The sequence below is a fragment of the Thamnophis elegans genome, chromosome 3 (assembly GCF_009769535.1).
Source record: "Thamnophis elegans isolate rThaEle1 chromosome 3, rThaEle1.pri, whole genome shotgun sequence".
In the NCBI taxonomy this organism is placed as follows: Eukaryota; Metazoa; Chordata; class Lepidosauria; order Squamata; family Colubridae; genus Thamnophis; species Thamnophis elegans.
In genome coordinates, this window is record NC_045543.1 from 74,981,949 (window position 1) to 75,006,546 (window position 24,598).

Below are 24,598 nucleotides of genomic sequence, written 5' to 3' on the forward strand. Positions count from 1 at the left end.
GCTTGATGCGCACTACAGGCGCATGCACAGTAGTAAAAAAATGCTTATGCGCAGAAGCAAATAGCAAGATGGCGGCACTGCTGACAGAACCAGTTCAAGGGTGTGGCAGGCCGAGTTACTAACTATTCGGCCAAACCGGTATGAACTGGTATGAACCCACCTCTGGTCAAATCTGACTTGACTCTATAGTCACCTGTACCTGTTTTCACTTGCAGCTTTGCCAAACAGTGACGGGAGAGAGTGGTGAATTCCTAAGGGTGGGGGGAGGCTATGGAATGCAAGTGAACTGTCTATTGCTGGAGGGACATTATCTGACAAGGCCAGATGTTTTAATCAGAAGAAGAATGTTTTAATCGAAGCAGACAGCTTTTCCCAAAGCAAAAGAACTGAACTCAGTTGGTGAATTATGAACTGTGGGTGGCCTGGAGGGGAAAAGGGGAGTTACCTATGTGGGTTTTCGCAGGAAAATCCCAGAACTGACTTTGCTTCTGCCATTTTCAAAAAAGCTACACTCTTAATTAGTTTAAAGAGCCTCGGATTTCTTTTGTTGAATGTGCCAAATGCAGGGCCGGATTTTCCTATAGGCTAACTAGGCTTCAGCCTAGGGCCTCAAGATCAAGAGGGGCCTACATTCAAATTGTTAGCAAAATTAAAATTACACTATTCTAAAAACAGTGAACACTAAAACACTGAACCGAAAATAAGGAGAAATTCTACGCATATGACTAATAAACAAACATAAAAATGTATTGGTTAAGATTGTTCCAGCGCCGCAGCAGTAGCCGCCCCGTCGACGCGGAGCCCACCAGCGGCCAGGCAGGTGAGGGCGAGGGGGCCGAGCCGGGCAGCTGAGCTCAGCAGGGGAGACGGCTGGCCTCGCTGCCTTTGCCGCAGAGCAGAGCCGCCCTCCATCGGGAGGCCAGCTATATATATTGATATATATTGATATATATCACAGTAATGATGTATTTTATTGTCATGTAATTTACAAACTTAAAAATGGGAGGTGAAAGGGCCTCATAAGTGGAATAACCTAGGGCCTCTTTTCATCTAAATCCGGCACTGGCCAAATGGGACGGTTGACACCCATAGTCATGTTACATTTTATGACATTTTTGCTGAAAAACTGGCCCTTCTGGTTTTCCGCAAGTCTGTGCCCATAGGGAAAAAATGGGTTTGCACTTATTACTTACTGCCACATTCATTTAATGACCATGAAAAAAAGTTGTAAAATTGGACCAGTCACATGACAACTTGTTTTATGACAGTCACAATATGTAACCATAATGGGCAGGTTCTATTACATTCACATGTTGAGGACTACCTGCATAGTTGGAACCACATATATACAGGATTTCAACAGTTCCAAAGCTTGACTTTCCAAATGGTCCATGAGCCAGACCTATTCAGTATCATTTTCATCTGAATGTATTATAGAAACTAATAAATGTGCTGAATTATATAATTTGCAGTCAGGAAAGTTAGAGCTTCTATTTACATACTTTTGAAACGGAAACCCTATTTACCATTCAATTGGAACTAAATCAATAATCAATTTATCTAAACTGTCAGCAAAAATCAATCCTAGTTAATGTATCATCAGTCTTGAGGCAATATTCAGTTTTGCTACTTTTAATCTTCCTCAGAGATTCACAGCACTTTTCAACTACCTAATATCCCAGTTAATCTGAACTATGCATTATTAAGTATTCAAAAAATTTATAGCATTTTAACATCTCTACAACAAAGATTTTTGATTGTAATTGAAAAGATCCAGAATGTCATTATTATACAAAAAACTTGTCTAAGACTATAGTTGCAGAAAGGTTTGAAACAGCAGATATCCGATTTCTAACTCATACTTTGCACGTGCTATATTACAATACTTTGTAAATATATTAAAAATGTTAGTTACAATGTTTCATAAGAGCATCAGACAGGACAAAATGGAACTACCACTCTTCATACCCATCCAGAAGCCATCTACTGAACAATAATAGCTAAAATTTAAATACATTTTAATTTAATAGTAACAGGACAACATTCTCCCTAATGCTTGAGAATATCAGGCTGTCTTACAAGGAAGGAGATCTAGTGCACACAACTGTTTCCTAAGACCTCATCATCTGTTGATTGAGATGCTGCTGTGCAATAATTAATGGTGGAGCTAGCTTTCAGAAAGAACATTTCTATAGCAAAAATGTGAAGTCAGACCAGAGGCACCTGCAGCTAGCCATAAAGGTGCCAACATAAGGAAATGTTCATTGCAGTATTAGAGGATACACCCTATCTTCTTAATTAAATCATGACATCACACACAAGTCCATAAGGGCTGGAGTTTGTGTTGCAACAAGAAGAAGAATGTTTTCTTATATATCACCTGTTCTGTATGAGGCTATATCTGGAAGCTGCAGGGAGTCTTGAAAATAAGTAATTCCCAAATCTCTAACCTGCACATTTTCCACAAGTATTTGGAATGAACAATGAACATAAGAAAACCAGAGAGATCAGCATTAATTACCTCTACAGTCCAACTTCCTTAAGGAAGTTTCTAAGAGGAGACTCAATGGAGGATCAAACAACAAAAAAGAACTGCTTCTTGTATTTGCTCAGGATTCTCCATCTGCATCAGTCACCAAACTTTATCCTTGATTTGATGCTACAGATCTTCTTCTAAAACCAATAGCAGAGAGACAAAAAGAGGTACATAAGAAACAATGAGTTGTGGTTAGCCAACCTTTTCCTATGGACATCCCAACATTAAGACTTCTAATAATTGGGATCAGTGCTACAAGCTGCACTTCATACCGTAGTTAAGAAATTATCATTGGGGGAGACCCAGCTTCTCAAATTTCCCAACTTTGGTTTCTCAAATCAAAGCACTTAAGTTCATTTCCAATACAGATTTGACACATTCAGCAACAGGAAATAGTATAAACCAAAATTCTGTTTCAATATAGGCTTAATCAGATGAAGAAAAAAAAATTACTTTCGCTTTTCACATGCTTGATCACACATTTGCATAGACATTTTCAATCCTTAGAGTAAAGGGGCCAAACTTGCTTTTATCAGAAACAGCCTTGTCAAAATTATAGACAAAAATTATAGACAAAAATTATAGACAAAATTATAGAGGGTAAATGGGGTAAATAATGGGGTAAATACGAGATTTTACACACACACACACACACACACACACACACACAGTGGATGGAGGGAGAGATGGGGGGGGATATAAGTATCAGGTTAGCAAATAAATGTAACCCGGTCAATAGAAAATTAGTATATTAAAAATCAAGCTCATCTTTGGTGACTTTGTGGAAACCCCATTTCTTGACATTAGTATGGAACTGGGATTGCCATGCCACCTGTCTAGAGTTTCCCTCTATCTACTGTACATTCCAGCCACAATGCGAGTTTCCCATTTGAATAGTAACCAGGATTTCTTGCTTAGCTGCTAAACTCACGCATTTTCACACAGCCATGTGTGTTAAAGGTTCCCCATAAATACATTAGTACTATATAATTGCCAAGCAATAAATACTTAAGATATCAAATGGAGTTAAATTTCCAATTCAATTGGAAAACAAATAGACACTTACCTTTCTGGGTGTGCAAATTTATTAATTTCCCACCCTTAGACTTTAGTGGTAGTAAATAAAATCATAGCACTATACAAAATTGTTGGGATAAACAAGATCATGGAATTTTTCCCAGTGCCCGATGCATTTCTTTCATTTCTTTGATCTGTAAATAAGAAAATACAACGTGTTGGGATTTTGGACAAAATCTGATTCTCTATTGTTAGGTTTAAAAAAATTGGGTATATGCATCTTTTTTCAGAATCCTTACCATGGCAGAATGGATTTTTTTTTTTTACCCAAAGATGCTTTATATATCACAGAAATGTGACCCTTTACAACAGGGTATAAAACTCGATTTCATTGAGGGCTGCATCAGGGTTGTATTTGACCTCAGGGATGTGGTGGGCATGGCCAGGGTGGGCGTGGCCAGCTTGACATCAATTGTGTCAGGGCCAAAGTGCTTTGCCAGTAAAAACTGGCTCTAGAGCTCCATTTTCAACTGTGATGGCCTCCTGCCCCCCTCTGCCAGTGAAAATGGAGCTTGGGAGGGCTCGATTTTCATTGGCAAAAGGCACTGTGGGCCGGTCCATTGCTGTTTCTAAGTTGGCCTCGCGGGCCAAATCTAAACACTCCCTGGGCCGGATCCGGGTCCCGGGCCTTGAGTTTGACATCCTTACTTTACATGATTGTTATGATAAGGGCTTGCCTGTTCACAACATGGCTATGCAACTGTCTTTTTTATTTTTAATTTGGGAGGAAGTTGGTAGGCACATTTCTCATTGCACTCCAGCCATCTACCATTTTCAACTTTTAAGAATGTCTATGTGGCCTCTTTTAAGTCTTGGAAACTGTCAGCATTCCAAATAACATCCCAAATTAAATCAGAGTGCAAGGCAAAGTATTGCTCTAAGTTCCAATTTATTAAGAGAGACACATTGACACATCTGGGGAAACCCGAATCTGAGCTTCCTAGGGTTTCCCCACCCAGTTGAATGTTCATGATCTTGCCCCCACACCCACAAATCCATCACATGGTCCAATCTTCCACCACCATGCTGGCAGTTCCACCCATCCAGTTTCCGTCAGGTACAAAGGTGTCGAGACAAAGGATGACCTTGGATTCTAGAAAGGAATTTTATTTTGACACACCACATTCTACTCCTTACTATTCTCCCTCCAATTCCCCACTAATGAACAGCATAGTATAATAGAATATTAGTGTGGCAGGCCAAAGATCCCAAAAGGAACCAGCTGCAGGCCTGACAGGGACATCTTGGGTGGGTGGGTGGGAATGAAGCTAGAGGCTGGTACTTTCTTTGCCAGCGTTCTAGTTGATATTTTTGGTTAAAACTAAAATAAGTAAATATGGATGGAACAGGAAGTTTGGCCTCTGGGGAAATGTGGGAGGAGAAGTTCATACATTTTAAAGTTATCAAGTTTGAAAAGCATTAAACTAGAACATGGAATTACTGGCATTTAAGATTCAGTTTGAAAATGGTAGATGGGAGTTAATTTTGCAGGTAAATACAAGTCAGGTTCCAGCAGAGATATTGTCCCTTAGATAATTCTTGTATTGCTGTCCTAGAAGAACTAACTCTAAGCCAGCAAAATATTCTGCTATTTTGATTTCATTGGATTGACAGTATCCAAAAAGTATTTCACTTTTGCAATAATGCACCAATAAATTGCCTGAGTATTAGTCTCTCAGGGCCCATAACCAGTGGTGGGATTCAGCCAGTTTGCACCTATTCGGGAGAACCAGTTGTTAATTTTCTAAGCAGTTCGGAGAACCAATTGTTGGAAAAAATTTCACTGCCTGCCTGTTAATGTCTGAGGCATTGACAACTTGTATAGCCCTTGAAGTGAAAGACATTGGCAAACCATATTTCAAAGATTTCTTTGATATAGCACAATCCTTTAGGTCTCTAATTAGCACATATGCTAAAATACTACATGCTCTGTTTTTAGGTTGAAGACTTCTTCTTTTCAAAAGAGCTGAACACAGACCCATCCTAGGTCATCATGGTTTCTTTTCTCATGTTCAACAATAAGATTATTTTATCCCCCTAACTGGAAAGTGTTTGGTCCCATAATTTAGGTCAGGAGTCAGCAACCTTAAACACTCAAGGAGCCACAAAGATCCAAACTGGAAGACCCCAGTTAAATTCTGGACCCAAGTGGAAGTCCGGTTCCCCCACCATAGAGTCTCCTCCTAGAATGGTGTCCTTTTTCCTCTACCTGTCCTAACCGAAAGCCCTATCAATTGTGGAGCCAACCGGTGACAGGGAGCCACAGCACAGGGATGAAAAAGCCACATGTGGCTCCAGAGCCACAGGTTGCTGATCCCTGATTTAAGTTAGAATTATGGGTGCTTTTAGTTCTTATAGTTTGGGGTGAGTCCATTCCACTCTTCCAGCTGTGCAACTAATGATTGCAATTGCCCAGGTAGTAATTGCCTTGATATTTCCTGCACTGAGTTTGGACTTTAAGATCCTGAATTTTCATAATGTACCATTTACTTCTAACCTTCTTCTTGAAGGTTAGATTCCTTGCAGTATCTTGGTTGCATATTCAGATAGCGTTGAGCAGGGATTCTATTTCAGATGGTTTTTCTCCTGTGCGTTCAAGTTAGTGTTGACTCCTGACAACTGTTTGTGGTTTCCTTGGCAAGACTTCAGAAGTGATTTGCTACTACCTGCTTGCAGAGAGAAAGAGTCACCCAGCTTCTTTTGTGCCTCAGGCAAGACTAGACCTTTTTTTAACCTGGTGCCTTACCTTACCTGGTGCCATCAAACTTGCATACTCTACCTTGCTTATAATCTGTCCTTAAATGGAAAACTTCATGCCATTCTTAGTCCTGAATAAACATTCATCTTGAAAATGACATGCAAATGTGCAGAAAAAAATTTCTGACATACATTTGGATGGCTATCCTGAATTACATACAGACTTGAGAGAAGATTTTAGTAATTGTTTAGTAATAATTGTTAAGAGGAAAGAAGATTTTAGTAATCATCTACGGTAGTAATGATTTCTCAGGTGAAAGATAAGAAAAGACAAGAGTAAGAGGAGAAGTGGACTCGAGGCTCATAGGAGGATATTATAATGGATACATCACAGAAACTTAATTGGTGTTCTATTTGATTTAAGCAGCTTGTGAGTCTTTCTAGATGTTGCCCCAAATACTTAAATTTTGCATGTTTTTTTTTTTTAATTCAAGTTCTTTGGAATCTGAAATGTATCAATCCTACACTAAAGTCCTAAGGCTGCAATTATGTCTCAAATCCAATCTGTGGCTCTGAGAGAGTGACAAAGTAATTGGTAGACTGGATTAGAGAAATTCCTCCCTATACTGGTTTCCTTCCTGACTTGGACACACTCAATTATTCTTCCTAGATTTTAAGCCATTGCATCTTAGACTGTTTATTTCAACTACCCTACATTTAGATTCCTTAGTGATCATCTACATCAGTGGTTCTCAACCTTCCCAATGCCGTGACCCTTTAATACAGTTCCACATGTTGTGGTGACCCCCAACCATAAAATTGGTGTCTCACTTCCTAAGACCATCGAAAATATGTGTTTTCCAGTGGTTTTAGGCGACCCCTGTGAAAGGGTCATTCGACCCCCAAAGGGGTCCCGGCCCACATGTTGAGAACCACTGATCTCCATGTTTCCAGGGCAGGGGGTCTGCAAGGCCTGCGTCACGGCCCACTACTGCACCATGACCTATTCGGAATTGGGCCCCATAAGTGGCTGCTTAGAGCACCTGCACACAGCTCAACTTGCATGAGCGGTAGGCTGATGGGCATTCATGCACATGTGTGCCAATCCACTGCTCATGTAAGTTGAGCTGTGTTCTGACCGAGGCTTCCCAAGAGCATGAAGCAAACTCCTTGTCCCGACAAAAGCCTCTTTTATTAATTTACTGTCAATTCTGCTCATTCACATCCAACAAAGTCTTTCAAGGGAGGATTTACAACCCCAGACCTTATCTGGCTTGGAGAGCTGACAGGCCGATATCTGCAAAACCTGGCAAGAAGTCTCGGAGAGTCACGAACCAATTAAGCAAACTAATTGTCTCCTGCAAATTCCACTCCCCCTTCGTTCCTCTTTTATTTCCTCTGGGAGGGGCCATTTATCATCCACTTCTGGCCTTACTCCCAAGTCGACCCCTGTTCTTTAATTGTTCCTTTCATCTGGCAACTCTGCGCATGCGCACACTAGGAACAGGCTTCAGCTGTTCGTCTGCCTCACTGATGTCTGACTCTGAAGACAGCTGATAACTGGCATACGGTTCTGACCCCCCCTCTGCCTCAGAGCCCTCATCAGAGCCTTCCCCAGACTCCAGGACTGGCCCATGTTCCTCTCCAACCTCCTCACTGTATGAATCTGCTGCCAGCTCTGCTGGCCACTGATGGGCCATAACAAGCTGCATGCTGGCCCACCATTCGCATAAGGGCTGCATGTGCGCACACAAGCATATGCCGGCCCACCACTCTTGCAACTAGTTTCCCTCTCCACCACCCCCAGCCAGGCCACTAAGCCACAAAGATTGGGGACCTCTGTTTTAGAGCATCTTCAATATTGCAGGCTAGTCATCCCTATCTATTCACACAACACTTTTATCCTTTGTCATTTTTATGGTTGGAACCCTAGCTTTTCCATTTCTGCCAGGATTAAACTCCCATATAATCAATGCATTATTCTTTTTACCTATTAGAAATACTGTTCTGTGAGCTGAGGTTTGCCTCCATTCCTTATTTTGGAATATGCAGCTGTAATTTCCAGGAGCAGTTGGTTTGATTCTCAAGACACTGGTTATGTTGAAAAGTCCTGTGTCTGTCAGCTTATGTGTGGTGTTTGCAAATATCGTGTCATTGATTCTGTTTTCATAAAACCAAAGAACATCAGCCAGAGGGTACCCTTCTGCCTGGCAAGTTAAAATGTGGTCTTCTTCTTCTTTTCTTTCCTGGATGTTTATCCTCTTGTAAGGCGCTACATAAAAAGAAATAAAGCTTTTAAGAAGTTTTTATTTTCCTTACAGGTGATTGATAAAGACATTATACAAGGAAATATATTTTGTGTTGCTTTTGTTAAATGTGCTTTTTCATTAACTCTGCAAGTCTTTAAAAAATGTCTGGGGAGAAAACTACAATGGTATTATTAGCAGTTTTCCTCCCAATAGCAAAGGCTTAGAACCGTGATGGTGAACCTATGGCACACGTGCCGGAAGTGGCATGCAGAGCCATCTCTCCGAGCACGCAAGCTGTTGCCCATTGCTCTTCCGGGTTTTGGTGCACTGGCGAGCTGGTCTTTACCTGCACGGGAGTGCTGGAAACTGGAAGAGCAGCCACCAGTGCACATGCGCTTGCTGGGAAGATGATCTTCCAATTTCCAGCACACGCATGTGCACTGGCCATCTGGTCTTCCAGTTTCTGGTGCTCATGTGCATGCAAAGACCAGCTGGTGCACTGGAAACCAGAATATTATCTTCCTGGTGCATACATGCACACCAGGCGGCTACTCTTCTGGTTTCCAGCATGCCTGCGCCCTCCCGTTTCGGCACTTGGTGCCGAAAAGGTTTGCCAATACTGGCTTAGAAAAAGCCATTTTTATCATGGCCACACAAAAGAAGAAAGATTTTAAATCTCTCTTGCTGCCAGCTACATTTTGATAGTTATGAATTCACACATAAGTTCCCAGCTGCATTTTAAAAAATCTGCATGTTAAAGGTAAAGCATTCATTAATGTTTTACCCTTCTGATATAAAGGAAACAAATGCCAAGTGCTACCATTATAAAATATATGTCTTTTTCAAGATTAGGAGTGGGGAGAGCTAATTTCAGAACTTCCCTTCCAGGGAAATTTCTGTGAAGCCATAAAAATAGGAGGCAGGAAGTAGAATTTCATTTCTTCTTTGGATATTCATAGGGATAATTGAGAAGATATGAAGAAGGTCAATCTGTTTATTTATTATGAAACAAATGATGGCAATAATGAGACATATCACTCTGTGATTGCAAGAATGTGAGCAGGGGTGGGTTGCTGCCAGCATTACTGCCAGTTTGGTGTGCGCAAAATTTTTTGGGGGCGTGGCAGGCCTGGGTTGCTGCCAGTTCCAGTGACCCAGGCTGCCAAACCACTACCGGTTCGGCCCAACCAGGCCGAACCGGTAGGAACCCACCATTGGATGTGAGGAAGGTGGAGATGGCCCTGGTCCCACCACTCCCATCTGCGTCACTTTGTTGGAACATAACCAGATTGTCTTCCTTGGGTAGCTTTCTTCCAAGGCTGGTTGTGTAGGCTCTCCACCTGATCTTCTAAAATAAAGGACAGCTATTGTAAGTATAAAATATCCCCTCCCTTGAGATCTTGCCTCTGTAGTATGAAGTTAACAGAGAAAGAGCAAAGAGGGCCCTTAATGTACTTTTACACAATTCTATTTGCATAATGAATATATCTTTAAAAATCAGAAGAAGTCAGGATAGCAATTTCCGGGCTAACAATTTTTATCAAGGCATACTTCTTCAGATTTTTGGCTATCATAGACTAATGCATCTTTTCTCCCACAGGTAGTCTTCAGTGCTGAATATATAAAAGGATATTCTAAAATTCTCACTGAAAAATAATGGAATGTCATTCAGATTTTTGCCTGTGACATTCTATGGCTAAAAGTAAAGGTTCCCCTCACACATATGTGCTAGTCGTTCCTGACTTTAGGGGCCAGTGCTCATCTCTGTTTCAAAGCCAAAGAGTCAGCGCTGTCCAAAGATGTCTCTGTGATCATGTGGCCGGCATGACTAAAAGCCAAAAGCACATGGAACACTGTTACCTTCCCACCAAAGGTGGTTCCTATTTTTCTACTTGCATTTTTACGTGCTTTCAAACTGCTAGTTTGGTAGAAGCTGGGACAAGTAACGAGATCTCACTCCGTTTACGTGGCGTTTGGGATTTGAACCGCCGAACTGCCAACCTTTCTGATCGACAAGCTCAGCGTCTTAGCCACTGAGTCACCACGTCCCTTTATTCTATAGCTACTAACCTTCAATTTCCAAGTCAATGTACTTGTGATCAGCTTCACGATAGTTGACAACGCAATGGTAACATCCAGCATCTGTAATCCTTAGATGGGTGATATGTAGCATAGAATAGCCCCTTTTCAATTCCTCATATAATAATGTGACTCTTCCTTGAAAATGTTGGTGTTGCCCTGACAGGTCTTCATGTCCATTTATGAGCTTGTAAACTTCCTTGACTTCGTCTGACAGTTTTTGCTGCCAGAAGATATTCAATTGTGCCATATTCAAGGAATTATCAGTTGGAAAGCGACATCCTATGGTCACGTTGCTTCCATATTCTGCAGAGTAATGAGGCTGAATAACACTCACCCTGAATAAAGCTGGAAAAAAAAATAAAAGAAGCAAACATACTTGAGTATTCACAGGGCAATTAACATTTTTATGCAGGAGTATGTGTGCTGCGACTCAGTTAACGAAGAACCTGCAGATACATCTCTGTTGTGGCCCAGCAGGATCCGGTTGAGCTGCTGATGGACTCGGATAGCGAGGAACCATATGAGTCTGCCCTGGACGATGTGGAGGACCCTGGGCAGGGTTCAGACTCAGATCAGGGACCAGAGAGGCTGGTTGGCCACTAGGAGGTGCTTGAGGCATGGAGCAGTGGGGAGGATCAAAGGCAGTTTGTCTCTGATGCTAGATTGAGAAGGGCTGAGAAACGGAAGCAGCAACTCCGTAGGCAGACTCACAGAAGATGATTAAGCACAGGTGGCTGTTGATTGGCCCCTCCCAAGACAGATTATAGGTGAGGTGTTGGGAGGGGACATTTACAGGAAATAACCATTCGAATTGGTAGTTAAGGAAATCTATCTGTGTATTCTAGCCGTGTCTGTTCATTTGAACTATCTGGATTGCTGCAGAACTACTCCATTGAACGTGAGTTGCCTGGGCCCTCAGCCAAAGGATTTGTTGTCTCAGTAATTGAACAGTGGCAAACAGCCAAGCCTGTGTTCTGGTTTATTCACAGGCCGGGGGGTCAGAACACATCTCTAATCATGTGGGGTCCTTGGTGCTCTCTGATCTTGGTTGTTTTCTTGCAGATATTTCATTATCAAACTAGGTATCATCATCAGTGCTGTAGCACCAAAGACCCCACAGTTTAACCCTGAGCTACAAATATTCTCTTCTATCGATATTTTGCAAATACCAAAATATGCTGAAGATCTAAATATGTGCATTTCCAGAGTATAAATGAAACACAACCACCAAGGTTTATACTAACTGAAGTGTGAGGTCTTTACTGCTCACTGAGCTTGAATTTTTTCTTGTAGTTGTTTCATTATCAAATTAGGTAACAATCATCCAGTGCTAGAAGGGAATTGGTTTGCTCTCTTTTTACATACTTTATATAATCAAAAGAAATACTTTATACAATTGATCTCTAATCAATTAAATGCCTTTGGTTTATACAGATAGTCCAATGGAGCCTAAAATTTATGTTGTTAAGTGAGACATTTCTTAAGAGAGTTTTGCCCCATTTTACGACCTTTCTTGTCACAATTGTTAAGTGAATCACTGAAGTTGATAAGTCAGTAACTCGGTTGTTAAGTGAGTCTGGCTTCTCCACTGACTTTGCTTGTCAGGAGATTGCAAAAGGGGATCATATGACGGTCACAGCAACAGTCATAAATATGAACCAGTTGCCAAAGCAATCTGAATTTGGATCACATGATTATGTGGATGCTGCAAAGGTCGTAACTGTGAAAAACAGTCATGAATCTTTTTTTGCAGTGCTGTTGTAACTTTGAATGTTCACTAAATGAACAGTTGTAAGTCGAGGACTACCTGTACTAGTGTGACATGTTTTTTTCTAAGGGATTGCACATTCATGTGCTCAGATTTCTTGCTGCTCCCATAATGTAGAAGCTGAGTTAATTGAAAGGGATTGATGGGGTCGTCTTAATCATTGCAGGCTGTCTACATGAGTAACTATGATCTCAGAAATAGTCATTTCCTTTGGTCCTCATTTTAATGTAGACTTATTCAGTAATATCATTTGCATTTCTGGTATGCAAATCAGGTTGTTTTTCCTGCTAGCTGTACTTTCACTGATAGCGTGAAAAAGCGTTATAACTCAATGAAAGCAGCCTACAGATAATGTTAGGAAAAATGTCTACTAAACATAGAACTACTAGGAGAAAAAGATTTGAAAATGGGAAAATACTTCTAATTGAATTCCTTTTTTTCTCTTTTTGACTTGAACTGATGCAAAATGGGAAGCAATCTGCTTAAATCTGAAAATGATTGGTAATGAATATATCTTTTCTTTTATGTACACTGAAAGCATGTGCACCCAAGACATTCCTTGTGTGTCCAATCACACTTGGCCAAATGTCTATCATCCATCCATCCACCCACCCACCCACCCACCCACCCACCTACCTACCTACCTACCTACCTACCTACCTATCTACCTACCTACCTCTATCTATTGCAGTTGGTACCATTTTCTTCTTCTCGTTATGATTACTAAAATACGTTTTGCTAATTTTAAGGGTCTGTGAATATCAAGAAGATGATTTTAAAAAATCCTATAATTCTAAAAATGGAAATCTTCAATAGCATAAATTGGGATGTGGGGCAGCATTTTTGCTGGTATTTGGCATTCAGACTGTATAGGGAAGGTCTTAGGCATGTCACAAGGATGGTCTTCCCAGCTCATAAGCCTGCTATCGTGGCTTTGTGGTGAATTACAAAATGAAAAGTCCAGGTGAGACATAGGAAGGGTTTTTGAAGGAGACACCTTTAGGCACACTGCTGGCCAAAGCATCAGGTTGGTGGTTCCAGATGATTTCCCCCAAGCCTGCTTAGATGTGGCTTCTTTCCCAGAATGTCTCTGGTTCCTGGCTGCTTACCCTGAGTTTGAATCAGCGGTGGGATTCAGCCAGTTCGCACCACTTCGGGAGAACCAGTTGTTAAGTTTCTGAGCAGTTTGGTGAACTTGTTGGAAGAAATCATTAGGGCGGAGAACCAGTTGTTAAATTATTTGAATCCCACCACTGGTTTGAATCCATAACCGGAACCAATCCTTTGCAGATTATTCCAGATATGTGGGGTCCTTGGGCCTCTTTGAGCTTTTATTGCATATTACCTAACTAGGTAAACAATACCTCAATCAAGTAATTAACAACTCAGACAAACAATCAAACAGTAAACAACAGCAATAATCAAGGGATTACCAAGACTGCTCCCACCAACACGGATGGGTCAAGCCACTTGTATACAAACAGACAGTGAATCCCACTCCCTTCTAGCACTGATGATATTACCTAGTTCAGGGGTCCCCAACCCCTGGTTCATGAATCAGCAATGGGCCATGGCATGCCAGAAACCAGGCCGCACAAAGAAGTGAAGCTCCATCTGTGGGATGCAGGTAGCACACAAAACCACACCCGTTCTGGTCTGCGGAAAAATATCTCTTTACAGAACCGATCCCTGGTGCCCAAAAGATTGAAGGCTGCTGACCTAGTTGGATGAATGAATGAAACCTCTGCAAGAAAACAACCAAGCCCACACAGCATCAAGGATGCCACAATTCAAACCAGAGCTACAAATATTCTCTTCCATTGGTATTCCAGATATATTTGGAATACCCTTTATGCTGGTTGAATGGAAAAGAGGGAGACACAAACAACAACACTTGTCCTTTTGAATATCTCCCACTAAACTACAACAGTGCTTGTACCTAAAGGATCATGACCACATCAAAAGCACTGTAAGCACTGATTCATTTGAGCTTAAAGCCCATCACTCCACAGTTCTCCTGACCTGAATTTTTAGGGAGTAGTGAACAGTTTAAAGTTCTGGCATAAATCTACATAAAGTACATAAAGTTCTAAATTTGGTGGACAATTCTGAGAATATTATCGGAAAATATTCAATAGAAAACTCTTACCTGCTGTCAAAGGAAGCTGGATGGCAAACTGCAGAACTGGTAGGAAATTGTCCATTTTTCCAGAAATATCTTTAAAAAAGAGTGGCATCATTAATACTGTACTACTTCAGCAGGTTGAGTCAAGCATGCTTTGCAATGTTTCTGTCAATAAAAGCCAATTCACAGAGGACGTAAAAAACAGAAGATATATTTTTCCTTTGCCACAGAGAAATGGCTCTTTAGCATCTTTAAAAAAACCACATGCTTGTCAATTGAGACCATACTCAGATACATTCGCCATGTGTCCCCTGGCCTTGAAATTTAATGGGTAGACAGGCAGATCCCAAGACATTTGGCTGCTTCCAACTCCCATTTCACCAGAAGAAATGAACTAGCATTTGCATCTTCCTGCCCATCAGTAATGACATGTCTGTCTCATAGCTAGGGCTGCAGCAATGTTGCAAATTGAGAGAGCTAATTTTATAATTCAGTAGAAACTTTGCTGGGCTGGTTTCCAAGTTTAAAGTTCTTCCATAGAACTTCACATTTCCTGCTCAAATGGATTAACAGTTGCATTTAACCTGATAACTTACCTCTTGCATGCTATTTTCATGCATTGTTTTAGTACTAGGTGGTGCTTTGTAGTCTTACTTCATGTCTTTATTTGACAGTATGCTTCTACATATTTCTTTTGGAAACTGCCTTGAAGATGCATGGATAAAGATTTCAATAAATCTAATTGGGGAAAAAATAACTACTCTCTAGTGCAGAGAGGGTATTTGACATTACTTTGGACATCCAACCTACTTTGGATAGTCCTCAACTTACAACCACATTTGAGACTGGAACGTCTGCATTAAGCAATACGGGTAAGTCAGTCGTGCCCAATTTTATGATCAGTTTTGCTGTGGTTGTTCAGCAAATCACAAAATAGTTAAATAAATTCAGCTTCCCGGTTTATTTTTGTCAGAAAATTATCAGAAGTTCCCTGAGAAGGTTGCAGATGTTGATCACATGAGCCTGGGACACTACAACCATTGTAAATACATGCCAGTTGCCAAGCCCCCAAATTTCAACCATGTTATTGATGCAAGGACCTGTCACAAATCACTTTTTCCAGCATCATCATAACTTTGAATTGCTGTTATATGAATGGTCATAAGCTGAGGCTACCTGTTTGGCCAAAACAAAAAGAGGCAGGCTGGATCAGACCAAGGGCCTATCCAAATACAATAGTTCTACTCATGCATGGTCCTTGGAAAGAGGCATCAATAAGTATATACCAATCCAATTGGTAAGGTAAGAAGGAAAATTTAGGACAAAAAGTCTTATTTTTTCCCAAGAATAGAAGTGCATTTTTAAATTAAATCCCATGTCCTATTAAATTAAATCCCATGTTCTATGCAAAGGCACTCCAAAGGTCACAGGACTGATCTCATCCTCAAAGAATTGTGAAATCCAATTCTACAAAAGAAATCCCAATCTCAGGCACAGAGAAGAAAAACCATGGGCTTTGCTGAGATAGATAGATGGATGGATGGATGGATGGATGGATGGATGGATGGATGGATGGATGGATGGATGGATAGATAGATAGATAGATAGATAGATAGATAGATAGATAGATAGATAGATAGATAGATAGATAGATAGCTTCAGGGGGAGAGGATTTGCAAAATAAACACTTTTTAAAACCTGGGGGGGGGAATTGGCATGGTCTGCCTCCCTCCTTCCCTCCCTCCGTTTTGTGTGTCATGCAGGCTCATAATTTCCTCTGCTTCTGATCTCTCCATGTGAGAGAGAATTGCTCTATAAATTGGCAATGTGAGGCAGAATCATAACATTAATGAGCTAGTTATCAAGTTACTGAGCCTAACCCCCTGCTCCAAATTAAACTATTGTAGGTAGATAGCAGTCTGCTCCTGCACAATTGCAGGATTGTAGCCAGTGAAGGCAAGCCTTTGGATTGGTTCCACCATCTTATAATAAGACTTTTTTCACCCTCACTTCCTACCAGAGCTTGCCTGCCTGTACTTCAAATCCCTCATCCTATATCCTGCCCTCTGGGATGACAGAAAGCAGACCTGAGAACAGCTGTCGTCTGTGTGATGATTCAGATGATATGGTCAACCCCCAGATAGATAGATAGATAGATAGATAGATAGATAGAGAGATAGATAGATAGATAGATAGATGATAGATAGATAGATAGAGAGAGAGAGAGAGAGAGAGAGAGAGAGAGAGAGAGAGAGAGAGAGATAGATGGAGAGAGAGAGAGAGAGAGAAAATTTCTAATGACTCAAGGAGCTGGTCACAGTTAGAGGGAAGAGCAGGATGGAACAGGATTGAGGCATAAATGGGAATTCCCCTTTACCTTTACCTTTATTGTGAGAACAAAACAAAAAAACGCTCAAAGCCAACAGAGGTGAAATGCAGAATGGAAACAGTGGCAGGAGCCTAACAATCGCATCTACACAGAGCTTCCCAGAAGAGGCTTGGAAAGAGACAAGGGACGCCGAGGGAGGGGAGAAGGCAGCTGGCCAGCATCCTTTGGCTGTAATTGAGATGCCTGCCTCTTTTTTGCACCCGCTTTCCTCGGCTTAGATGTCATTAGGGAACGGGGTCTGACCCGACAGTCACAGTCTTAGTTTTACTTAGTCTTGTCCTGTACACAGTATTCCTAAAGCAAAACCAGATGTTTTCTATTGAATGTTTTCCTTTTCCAGAGAATCCCTGCGTTCTGGTTTTGATAAATGTTAGGGCTGTCTGGGCCCCCAAATCTGCAATATTTTTCAAAGCATATGGAGATGAAATCATGTGATTATCAGTTGCTCTTTCAGCTTCTACTGACTTGTTGACACCTGGATTGGTGCAAGGGTTCCAGTGGTGACTATAGCAAACTGCAGTCATGCCCCCCCGCCCACTCCTGTGAACCCCCATGACTGTTTTACCTACCCCCAAATCCTTGGAGACACCTATATCTTTTGTATCTGGACTAGAAACTTGCTTTTGAAGATTGCGCTAACAAGTTACCTGAAATATGACCTTCCTCTGAATATGCACAGAGATTTAAATATATTTTTCTCTTTAAATTATGCCAAACAGCAAAGCCAAAGGAAAATGAAATGCCATTCCCCTAGAGCAGAGTTTCTCAACCTTGGCAATTTGAAGATGTCTGGACTTCAACTCCCGAATGCTGGCTGGGGAATTCTGGGAGTTGAAGTCCAGACATCTTCAAGTTGCCAAGGTTGAGAAACGCTGCCCCAGAGGATTTCAAAATCTCTGCTCTTTTGTCACATTCTTCTGAGGATGTTTTTAAAACATTGACTAAAATTTAGCATCTGGGAATTCTGTCAAATTCAACCTCCAACACATATGGGGAATGACAGGCTTGGGAAGCCTTTCATGACTCTAATATTCCCTGTTACCTGTTACAATCCACCCAATACCTGGAGTTCTCTGGGTGTAACATAGGTGATTGAAAATAATTATACAAAATAAAAATTATGGAAGCAATATACATAAACCTAATTTTTATTATATTCTCTCTCCCCCTCCCTTCCTCTCTCTCTCTTCCCCTCTGTCATCCATTTCTCTGTCTCAATGTAATAACAAACCCTTAAAATAAAATGAAGAAAAAAAAACAATTTAGCATCTGGGAATTCTGTCAAATTCAACCTCCAACACATATGGGGAATGACAGGCTTGGGAAGCCTTTCATGACTCTAATATTCCCTGTTACCTGTTACAATCCACCCAATACCTGGAGTTCTCTGGGTGTAACATAGGTGATTGAAAATAATTATACAAAATAAAAATTATGGAAGCAATATACATAAACCTAATTTTTATTATATTCTCTCTCCCCCTCCCTTCCTCTCTCTCTCTTCCCCTCTGTCATCCATTTCTCTGTCTCAATGTAATAACAAACCCTTAAAATAAAATGAAGAAAAAAAAACAACTAAAACACACCTGAAAGAAGACAAGACTTAGCCTGGTCCAAAAGAAACACGGGATAAATATTAGGCATGCTTCCCGTCCTCCTGGGGGCCCCTGAACAGAGGTTTTCCCTAACCAGGATGGATTAAGCCCCATAGAAAACCTGGATTTGCAAATGGAAAGATTGTACTGAGAGCTGCCTGCAAACACAACAAGGTTGTGGTTGGGAACCACATGCAGTTGAGCCCATGGCTAAAAATGCCTCCTGGTGGATGGAAGCCACAAAGACATTGCCTATGCCATGGTTGAGAGTTTTTCCATCATGCACTCAACCTCTTCTGAATTCTCTTCATTTTGAGTGCAAAGGATTTAACACATTAGAGAAACTTGTTCTAGTACTCTGGAGAGATACCACTGTTGTTTATCAGGATTGTACTCACCTCCGGAGCGTGTCAGATGATTTCCCTTGGTTTCTCTCAAGCAGACTTCCCTCTGCACTGGCTTGAGCTAAGTGTCTAAATAACACCAGAATGCAACGATTCTGCTTCCTTTGCAGTCAGCTGGTTGTTTAAAAAAAAGCAGCAAAAACAATCAGTTTTTTCTTCTCCTAGGAAGCGGAATTTGCTTTCATTTTTAGCAAAAATCACTATTCCCACTTGTTTTGACCATCATTGGGAATTTCCTAGCTTGCATCTGATGACAATAGAAATGCTGATGGCATTTCCCCCCTCCTCCCCGCCCTGCAGTGTGCTTTCATCTGTGTGCTATTCTATGAGTAAGATAGTCTTGGGTTTCCAGAGGTGAGTTAAAGTGATTTTCCTTTTTTCACAGCAACAGCCTCTTGTGATGTTTATGGGGAGAGGGTGATAGAAGCCCAGTCAAGTACACCCATGATCTACCTGGTGCCTGTTGGGCACTTGAAGCTGTCTAATCAAATGTTTACACCACCACCCACACACACACACACACACAATCACTGGACAACGTCTGTAAGAAATGTGCCAAATCCTAAAATTGAGAAATGGGGTTATAATAGAATAGATGGAAGGAAGGACAAATCCGTTCTATTGCCTCATACACAAAAACACAGAGGAATCTGGAAACTGGCATTTGTTGCCTCTGTTTAAAAAAAAAGGGGGAAATAATAGAGAATTCCAAAGTAATAGTGTGTTTGTTTCCAATTGTTTTTTTTTCTTTTTAACTTTTTTTGAATTAGAATGGGGTGTGAAGGACAGAGAAGGAGAAGGACATAGAAGGAATCTAAAGATGAACCTATCCTGATTGGCAGGTGTCTTTCTCACTGGCTGGTAGTCTGCAAAAAGGGAGGGCAGCATAGCTTGAAGAATTAACCAATCACTTTGCTCACCCTGCTCTTTTCACACAAAATTAGGGCAGATGTGGCAAGGAATCAAAGCAGAGATATAATGAAAAGCATGGGAGAGAGAGATGCTGCGTAGGGAATGATGAAATAAAAGGGGAAGGAGGCCACAAGTGAATAACAGGCGGAGAAAGAAACTTAGAAAGGATCCACTCTAATTAATCAGAAGATAAAAAGAGACTGTCAGATATTTGCACTTTCAGACTTGCAAATTTCTGTTACCTTGCAAGAGGGTAGATTTAGTTCATCATGCTACCTGTTTGATCTACTTGAGAGGCTGGCAAGAGGTACAGAAAATAAGTTGGCAATGGGGTAGCCTACTTTAAAATGGTACAGATGGTCCTCATTTAGTGACTGCCTCATTTTCCAACTATTCACAATTATAACAATGATGAAAAGTAACTTTGTGGCCAGTCCTCTCATTTACAACTTTGCAGGTCTATAAAAACAAAGGAAAGCTGAAGTAAAACTGTAAATCCAACCACAATTACTTAGAACTGTTTTGTTTAGTGACTGAATTGCCAGTCCCAATTGTGGTTGATAAAGAAGGACCACCTGTTTTTTGCAAAAATGGGGGTCTTTTGCCTCCCCCCCCCCCCTAGAAGCACTCCGCAGGCTTCAGCAGGGCTGGGGGAAGGGAAAATTTTTTGCCTTCTCCCAGCCCTGCTGAAGCCTGCGGAGTGCTCCTGGGGGCCGGGGCAGACAAACACTTTTTGTTCTTACTTACCTACCACTTTGAAATCTTGATACGTCTTATACACTGGTGCATCTTATAGTCTGAAAAATACGGTAGTCCTAAACAGCCACAGCGAGTGGAGAGAGGAGGTGATTCAGCTATTCCCTTCTCAAGAAAACACAATTGAAAAAAAGCCAGAAATGTATGGGAAGGAAGGGTAGAAAAGAGACAAGGAAAGCCCTTGAGAGAATTGGAGGGGAGAAGGGAAATGCCGTAGTAAGGACTTGTACAATCTGTGGAGTAATGTGTAGGATGGAGGGGAAAAATCCCCAGCATTCTAAAGGACAGTGAGTAATTGCTTCTCAGGAAGGTAGAAGATGATGACATTAACTTTATTTAAAATATTTATATAACTACCCAAACATGCTTTCATCTGAAGATACAGCACCTTATAAGGAAATAATTTCAGATAAAGGAAGAAAGATAATAGAGATGCTTCAGTTATAGGCCTATCAAAATTGAGGAATAACTGTTATTTCCTGACAGTTAGAACAATTAATCAGTGGAACAACTTGCCTCCAGAAGTTGTGAATGCTCCAACACTGGAAGTTTTTAAGAAGATGTTGGATAACCATTTGTCTGAAGTGATGTAGGGCTTCCTGCCTAAGCAGGAGGTTGGACTAGAAGACCTCCAACGTCCCTTCCAACTCTGTTATTCTATATTCTATTTTATTACACATACTGAATCCAAACTTAGCAATAGTGATCCTTTAGGACTAAGTCAAACCACCCAAAAAAGGCATTATTAAGTCAGGGTTTCTATGATGGCCAGTTATGGTTGAAATCAGCTATCAGTGAGACCGAGATGAAGCCTCCTCCACATTTCTCCTGTTGCCTTTCCTCACAGGATAGCTGATCTCGATGGTCTCTGGGAGCAGGAGGAGGAGGCCATGCCATGCCTGCTAGGAGCAACAGATGTTCCTCATTCTCTATGACATCTCTTCCCCCAAGATGGTTAGCCTTGAACATAGGCAGTCCTCGTCTTACAACAATTCATTTAGTGGCCGCTCAAAGTTACAATGGCCTTGAAAAGAGTGATTTATGACCTTTTCCACACTTGCAGCATCCCCCTGATCAAAATTTGGATGCTGGGCAATTGACTCATATTTATGACTATTGTAATGTCATGTGATCAGCTTTTGTGACCTTCTGACAAGCAAAGTCAATGGGAAACCAAGATTCAATTTAACAAGTTTACAACTACAATGATTCACTTAACAACTGTGGCAAGAAAGTTCGTAAAAAGGGGCAAGATTCACTTAACAAATGTTTCAATTAGCAACATAAATCGAGGACTACCTGTAACTGGGCTGGTTTGGAATAGTGAGAATTACAATCTCAGCATATCTGGAGAAAATCTAATGGGGAATACTAGATTAACTTTTATGTGCCGGTACAGGTAGTCCTCAACTTACAACCATTCCTTTAGTGAATGTTTGAAGTTATAACTGAAAAAAGTTACTTATGACCACTTTTCACATGACCATTGAAGCATCTCCAAGATCAAAATTCTGATACTTGGCAACTGGCATGTACTCATGACTGTTGCACCATCCCAGGATCATGTGATTCCCCTTTGCAACTTTTTAACAAGCAAAGTCAATGAAGAAACCAGATTCACTTAACAATTCATTGGCGTGTTACTAACTTTACAATTGTAGTGATTTACTTAGCAATTGTGGCAATAAAGCAATTGTAGCAATGAAGTAGGGTAAAACCAACTTAACGACTGTCTTGCTTAGCAACCAGAATTTGACACTCAATTATTATTAGTCTTCCAAGAAAAAACAAGGAAGTCCAATTGCTTCCTGAAAAAGCACCTTTAGGATGATTTAGATTCAATTGTGATTGTAAATCAAGGACTACCTGTCCACCCAAGGCATGGCCTCTGCGAGATCAAACACAACCCTGATGTGGCCCTCAATTAAACCGAGGTTGACACCCATCCCTGCACTACAGGAAGTAAACTAGAAATATGCATTAGCTTTTAAATGTTATAACATTTCATTTATACAGCTTTATTCTGATCTTTTTAATAGCCATTTAATTCTCTGTATTTGACTGTTGGTTTTCAGCCAAAATATAAAATCTGATACGGACAGAATTTATCTACAATGAAATTTATCTCACGAAGTCAGTGATATGCTGCTCTGGGTATTACAGAGAAAAATTGTCCCAGCTTCCTCTAAACAATTCTATGAACTGTACTTTGTTCTCATTGGACAAGACCTTTAAAAATTCCCTTAATTTCCTCCTCTCACTAGACATTCCAAGTGTTTTTGAGGAAATAAAAGGCCATTAAGGAAAACATATGAGAAGGACTTTCCAATACTTTAGGATTAGGGCCAAGAGATAGTCCCTGCCTTCTTCAACTGAGAATGCCTCTAGAAGTAGTGCTGGAAAACTAGAAGTGGATACAATCAAGCACTATTAAGAGGTCATTGTTCCATTGGATCCATTCTTCTCATTACCAACTGCATCTATGGATCACTATCTGGTGACTGTTATATATCGAGTCTGGAGCAATAGGCTCCACCAAGGTCCTCCATTCTGTCTGGAGAATACTCAAAGCCAATTGGCTGAACCTTCTGACACCTCCCTATAAAAGGGCTAGTGCTGGATTTGTAAATAGTTTTCTAATAAAGAGCTGTCACTGAAGCCCGAATCCTGTCTCATCCATTCACCCCATCTAACCCTGACCCTGTTCAAAGACAAAATCACCTACTAGGATTTTGGAAACCAGCCCTAGAGAACAACCTCTGAATGGAGATGCAGATGATCCCAACCCTGCTGGATTTCAAGAAACTAGTAAAAAGCTGGCTTTTTCTCCAAGCTCCGGGGCCAGAGAGTTGATGGAGCTGGTATGGAGCGGCTGGTGAATGAATGAATGTTTGATTGGCGTCTCAACATATTTAGAACTTGGCTGTCACAAAATCCACTTGACTTCCTCTGCAAGTAGAAAATGGATAACAATCTAGCAACTGAATTAGACATTATAACTTGGGGAGTTACAAGTAATACTAACTGGTATGAAATATAAGCGGTTACAGTGAAGCACAAGTCCCAATGTGGTTTCATGTATTCCATGAATACATCCAGCAGTCCCTCCAATGGTTCCTGATTTTATTTTGGTAAATTTATGTTTAAATAAAAAGGAATTATAACTATGGGGAGATAGTCTGCTGCAAAGTGTGTCATTAAGAATAAGTGCATCTCCCGCAAGAGCATCTGTAGCAAACCAAGATTCCGTCAAAATGTGTTGTAATGTCACAATTCAATTCAACCTTTATTGTCAATGCACAACATGTGTACAATGAGATTGGCTGAGCCTCCTTTTGGTCACCCTCCACCCAGCATAAATACATATCAACAACTCAGTGAAACAATGAGAATCCCTAACCCAATAAATCATACTAACAACATGCAATCTTCTATACATATATGTGTGTAACATTACATTATAATATATTCCACCAATATGAACATGTTGCACCAGCCCGGCAAGTCTATCATGATGTTATATTGCATTCAGGAGTCTGACAGCCCACAGATAAAGTTTGTTCTTCAGCCTATTTGTACGACTGGCTGTGCTTCTATATCTCTTACCCAATGGTAGGAGAGTAAAGAAGTGCTGACCAGAGTGTGAGTCATCCCTGAGGATTTTCCTCTCTCTTCTAAGGCAGTGAGTGCTAGCAATTTCTTCTAGTAGTGTCAAAGGACAGTCATTGATGTTGTGTGCCATGCTCATCACCCTCTGTAATGTCTTTCTATCCACAGTTGTCAAGCCAGCATACCATATTGTAATGCAATAAGTGAGGACGTTTTCTATTGTGGAGCAGTAAAAGGAGGTCATCAGTTGTTGTTCCATCTTGTTCTCTTGAGGTTTCACCCTAAAGGCAAACTTCACCCTTTAGAGACTTGGGTATAAATGCCAGAGCAATTGCCATGCCTGCTAGGAGCAACAGATGTTCCTCATTCTCCATGACATCTCTTCCCCCAAGATGGTTA

At 40.9% G+C, this 24,598-nt stretch overlaps 1 protein-coding gene across 1 annotated transcript; it reads right to left on the reverse strand.

The window, feature by feature from the left end:
- Nucleotides 1-1,014: 1,014 nt before the first annotated feature.
- Nucleotides 1,015-18,993, reverse strand: LOC116506369 (programmed cell death 1 ligand 1-like). Its single transcript, XM_032214075.1, has 6 exons — nucleotides 18,917-18,993; nucleotides 14,559-14,627; nucleotides 10,630-10,986; nucleotides 8,301-8,582; nucleotides 3,603-3,747; nucleotides 1,015-2,673 (listed from the first exon to the last, which is right to left on the reverse strand). The coding sequence occupies exons 2-5, from the start codon at nucleotides 14,611-14,613 to the stop codon at nucleotides 3,638-3,640; spliced, it is 804 nt and encodes a 267-aa protein (XP_032069966.1). The 5' UTR covers nucleotides 14,614-14,627; nucleotides 18,917-18,993; the 3' UTR covers nucleotides 1,015-2,673; nucleotides 3,603-3,637.
- Between the last annotated feature and the right edge of the window lie 5,605 nt (nucleotides 18,994-24,598).

What these genes read in the sequence shown, in the direction of transcription:
- LOC116506369 (XM_032214075.1), bottom strand. Translation starts at nt 14,613, where the DNA reads ATGGACAATTTCCTACCAGTTCTGCAGTTTGCCATCCAGCTTCCTTTG. An exon ending in CCAGCTTCCTTTGACAGCAG is followed by an intron (nt 10,987 to 14,558) that starts GTAAGAGTTTTC and finishes TTTTTTTTCCAG; the next exon opens with CTTTATTCAGGGTGAGTGTT. An exon ending in CAGAACAGTATTTCTAATAG is followed by an intron (nt 3,748 to 8,300) that starts GTAAAAAGAATA and finishes TCTTATTTACAG; the next exon opens with ATCAAAGAAATGAAAGAAAT.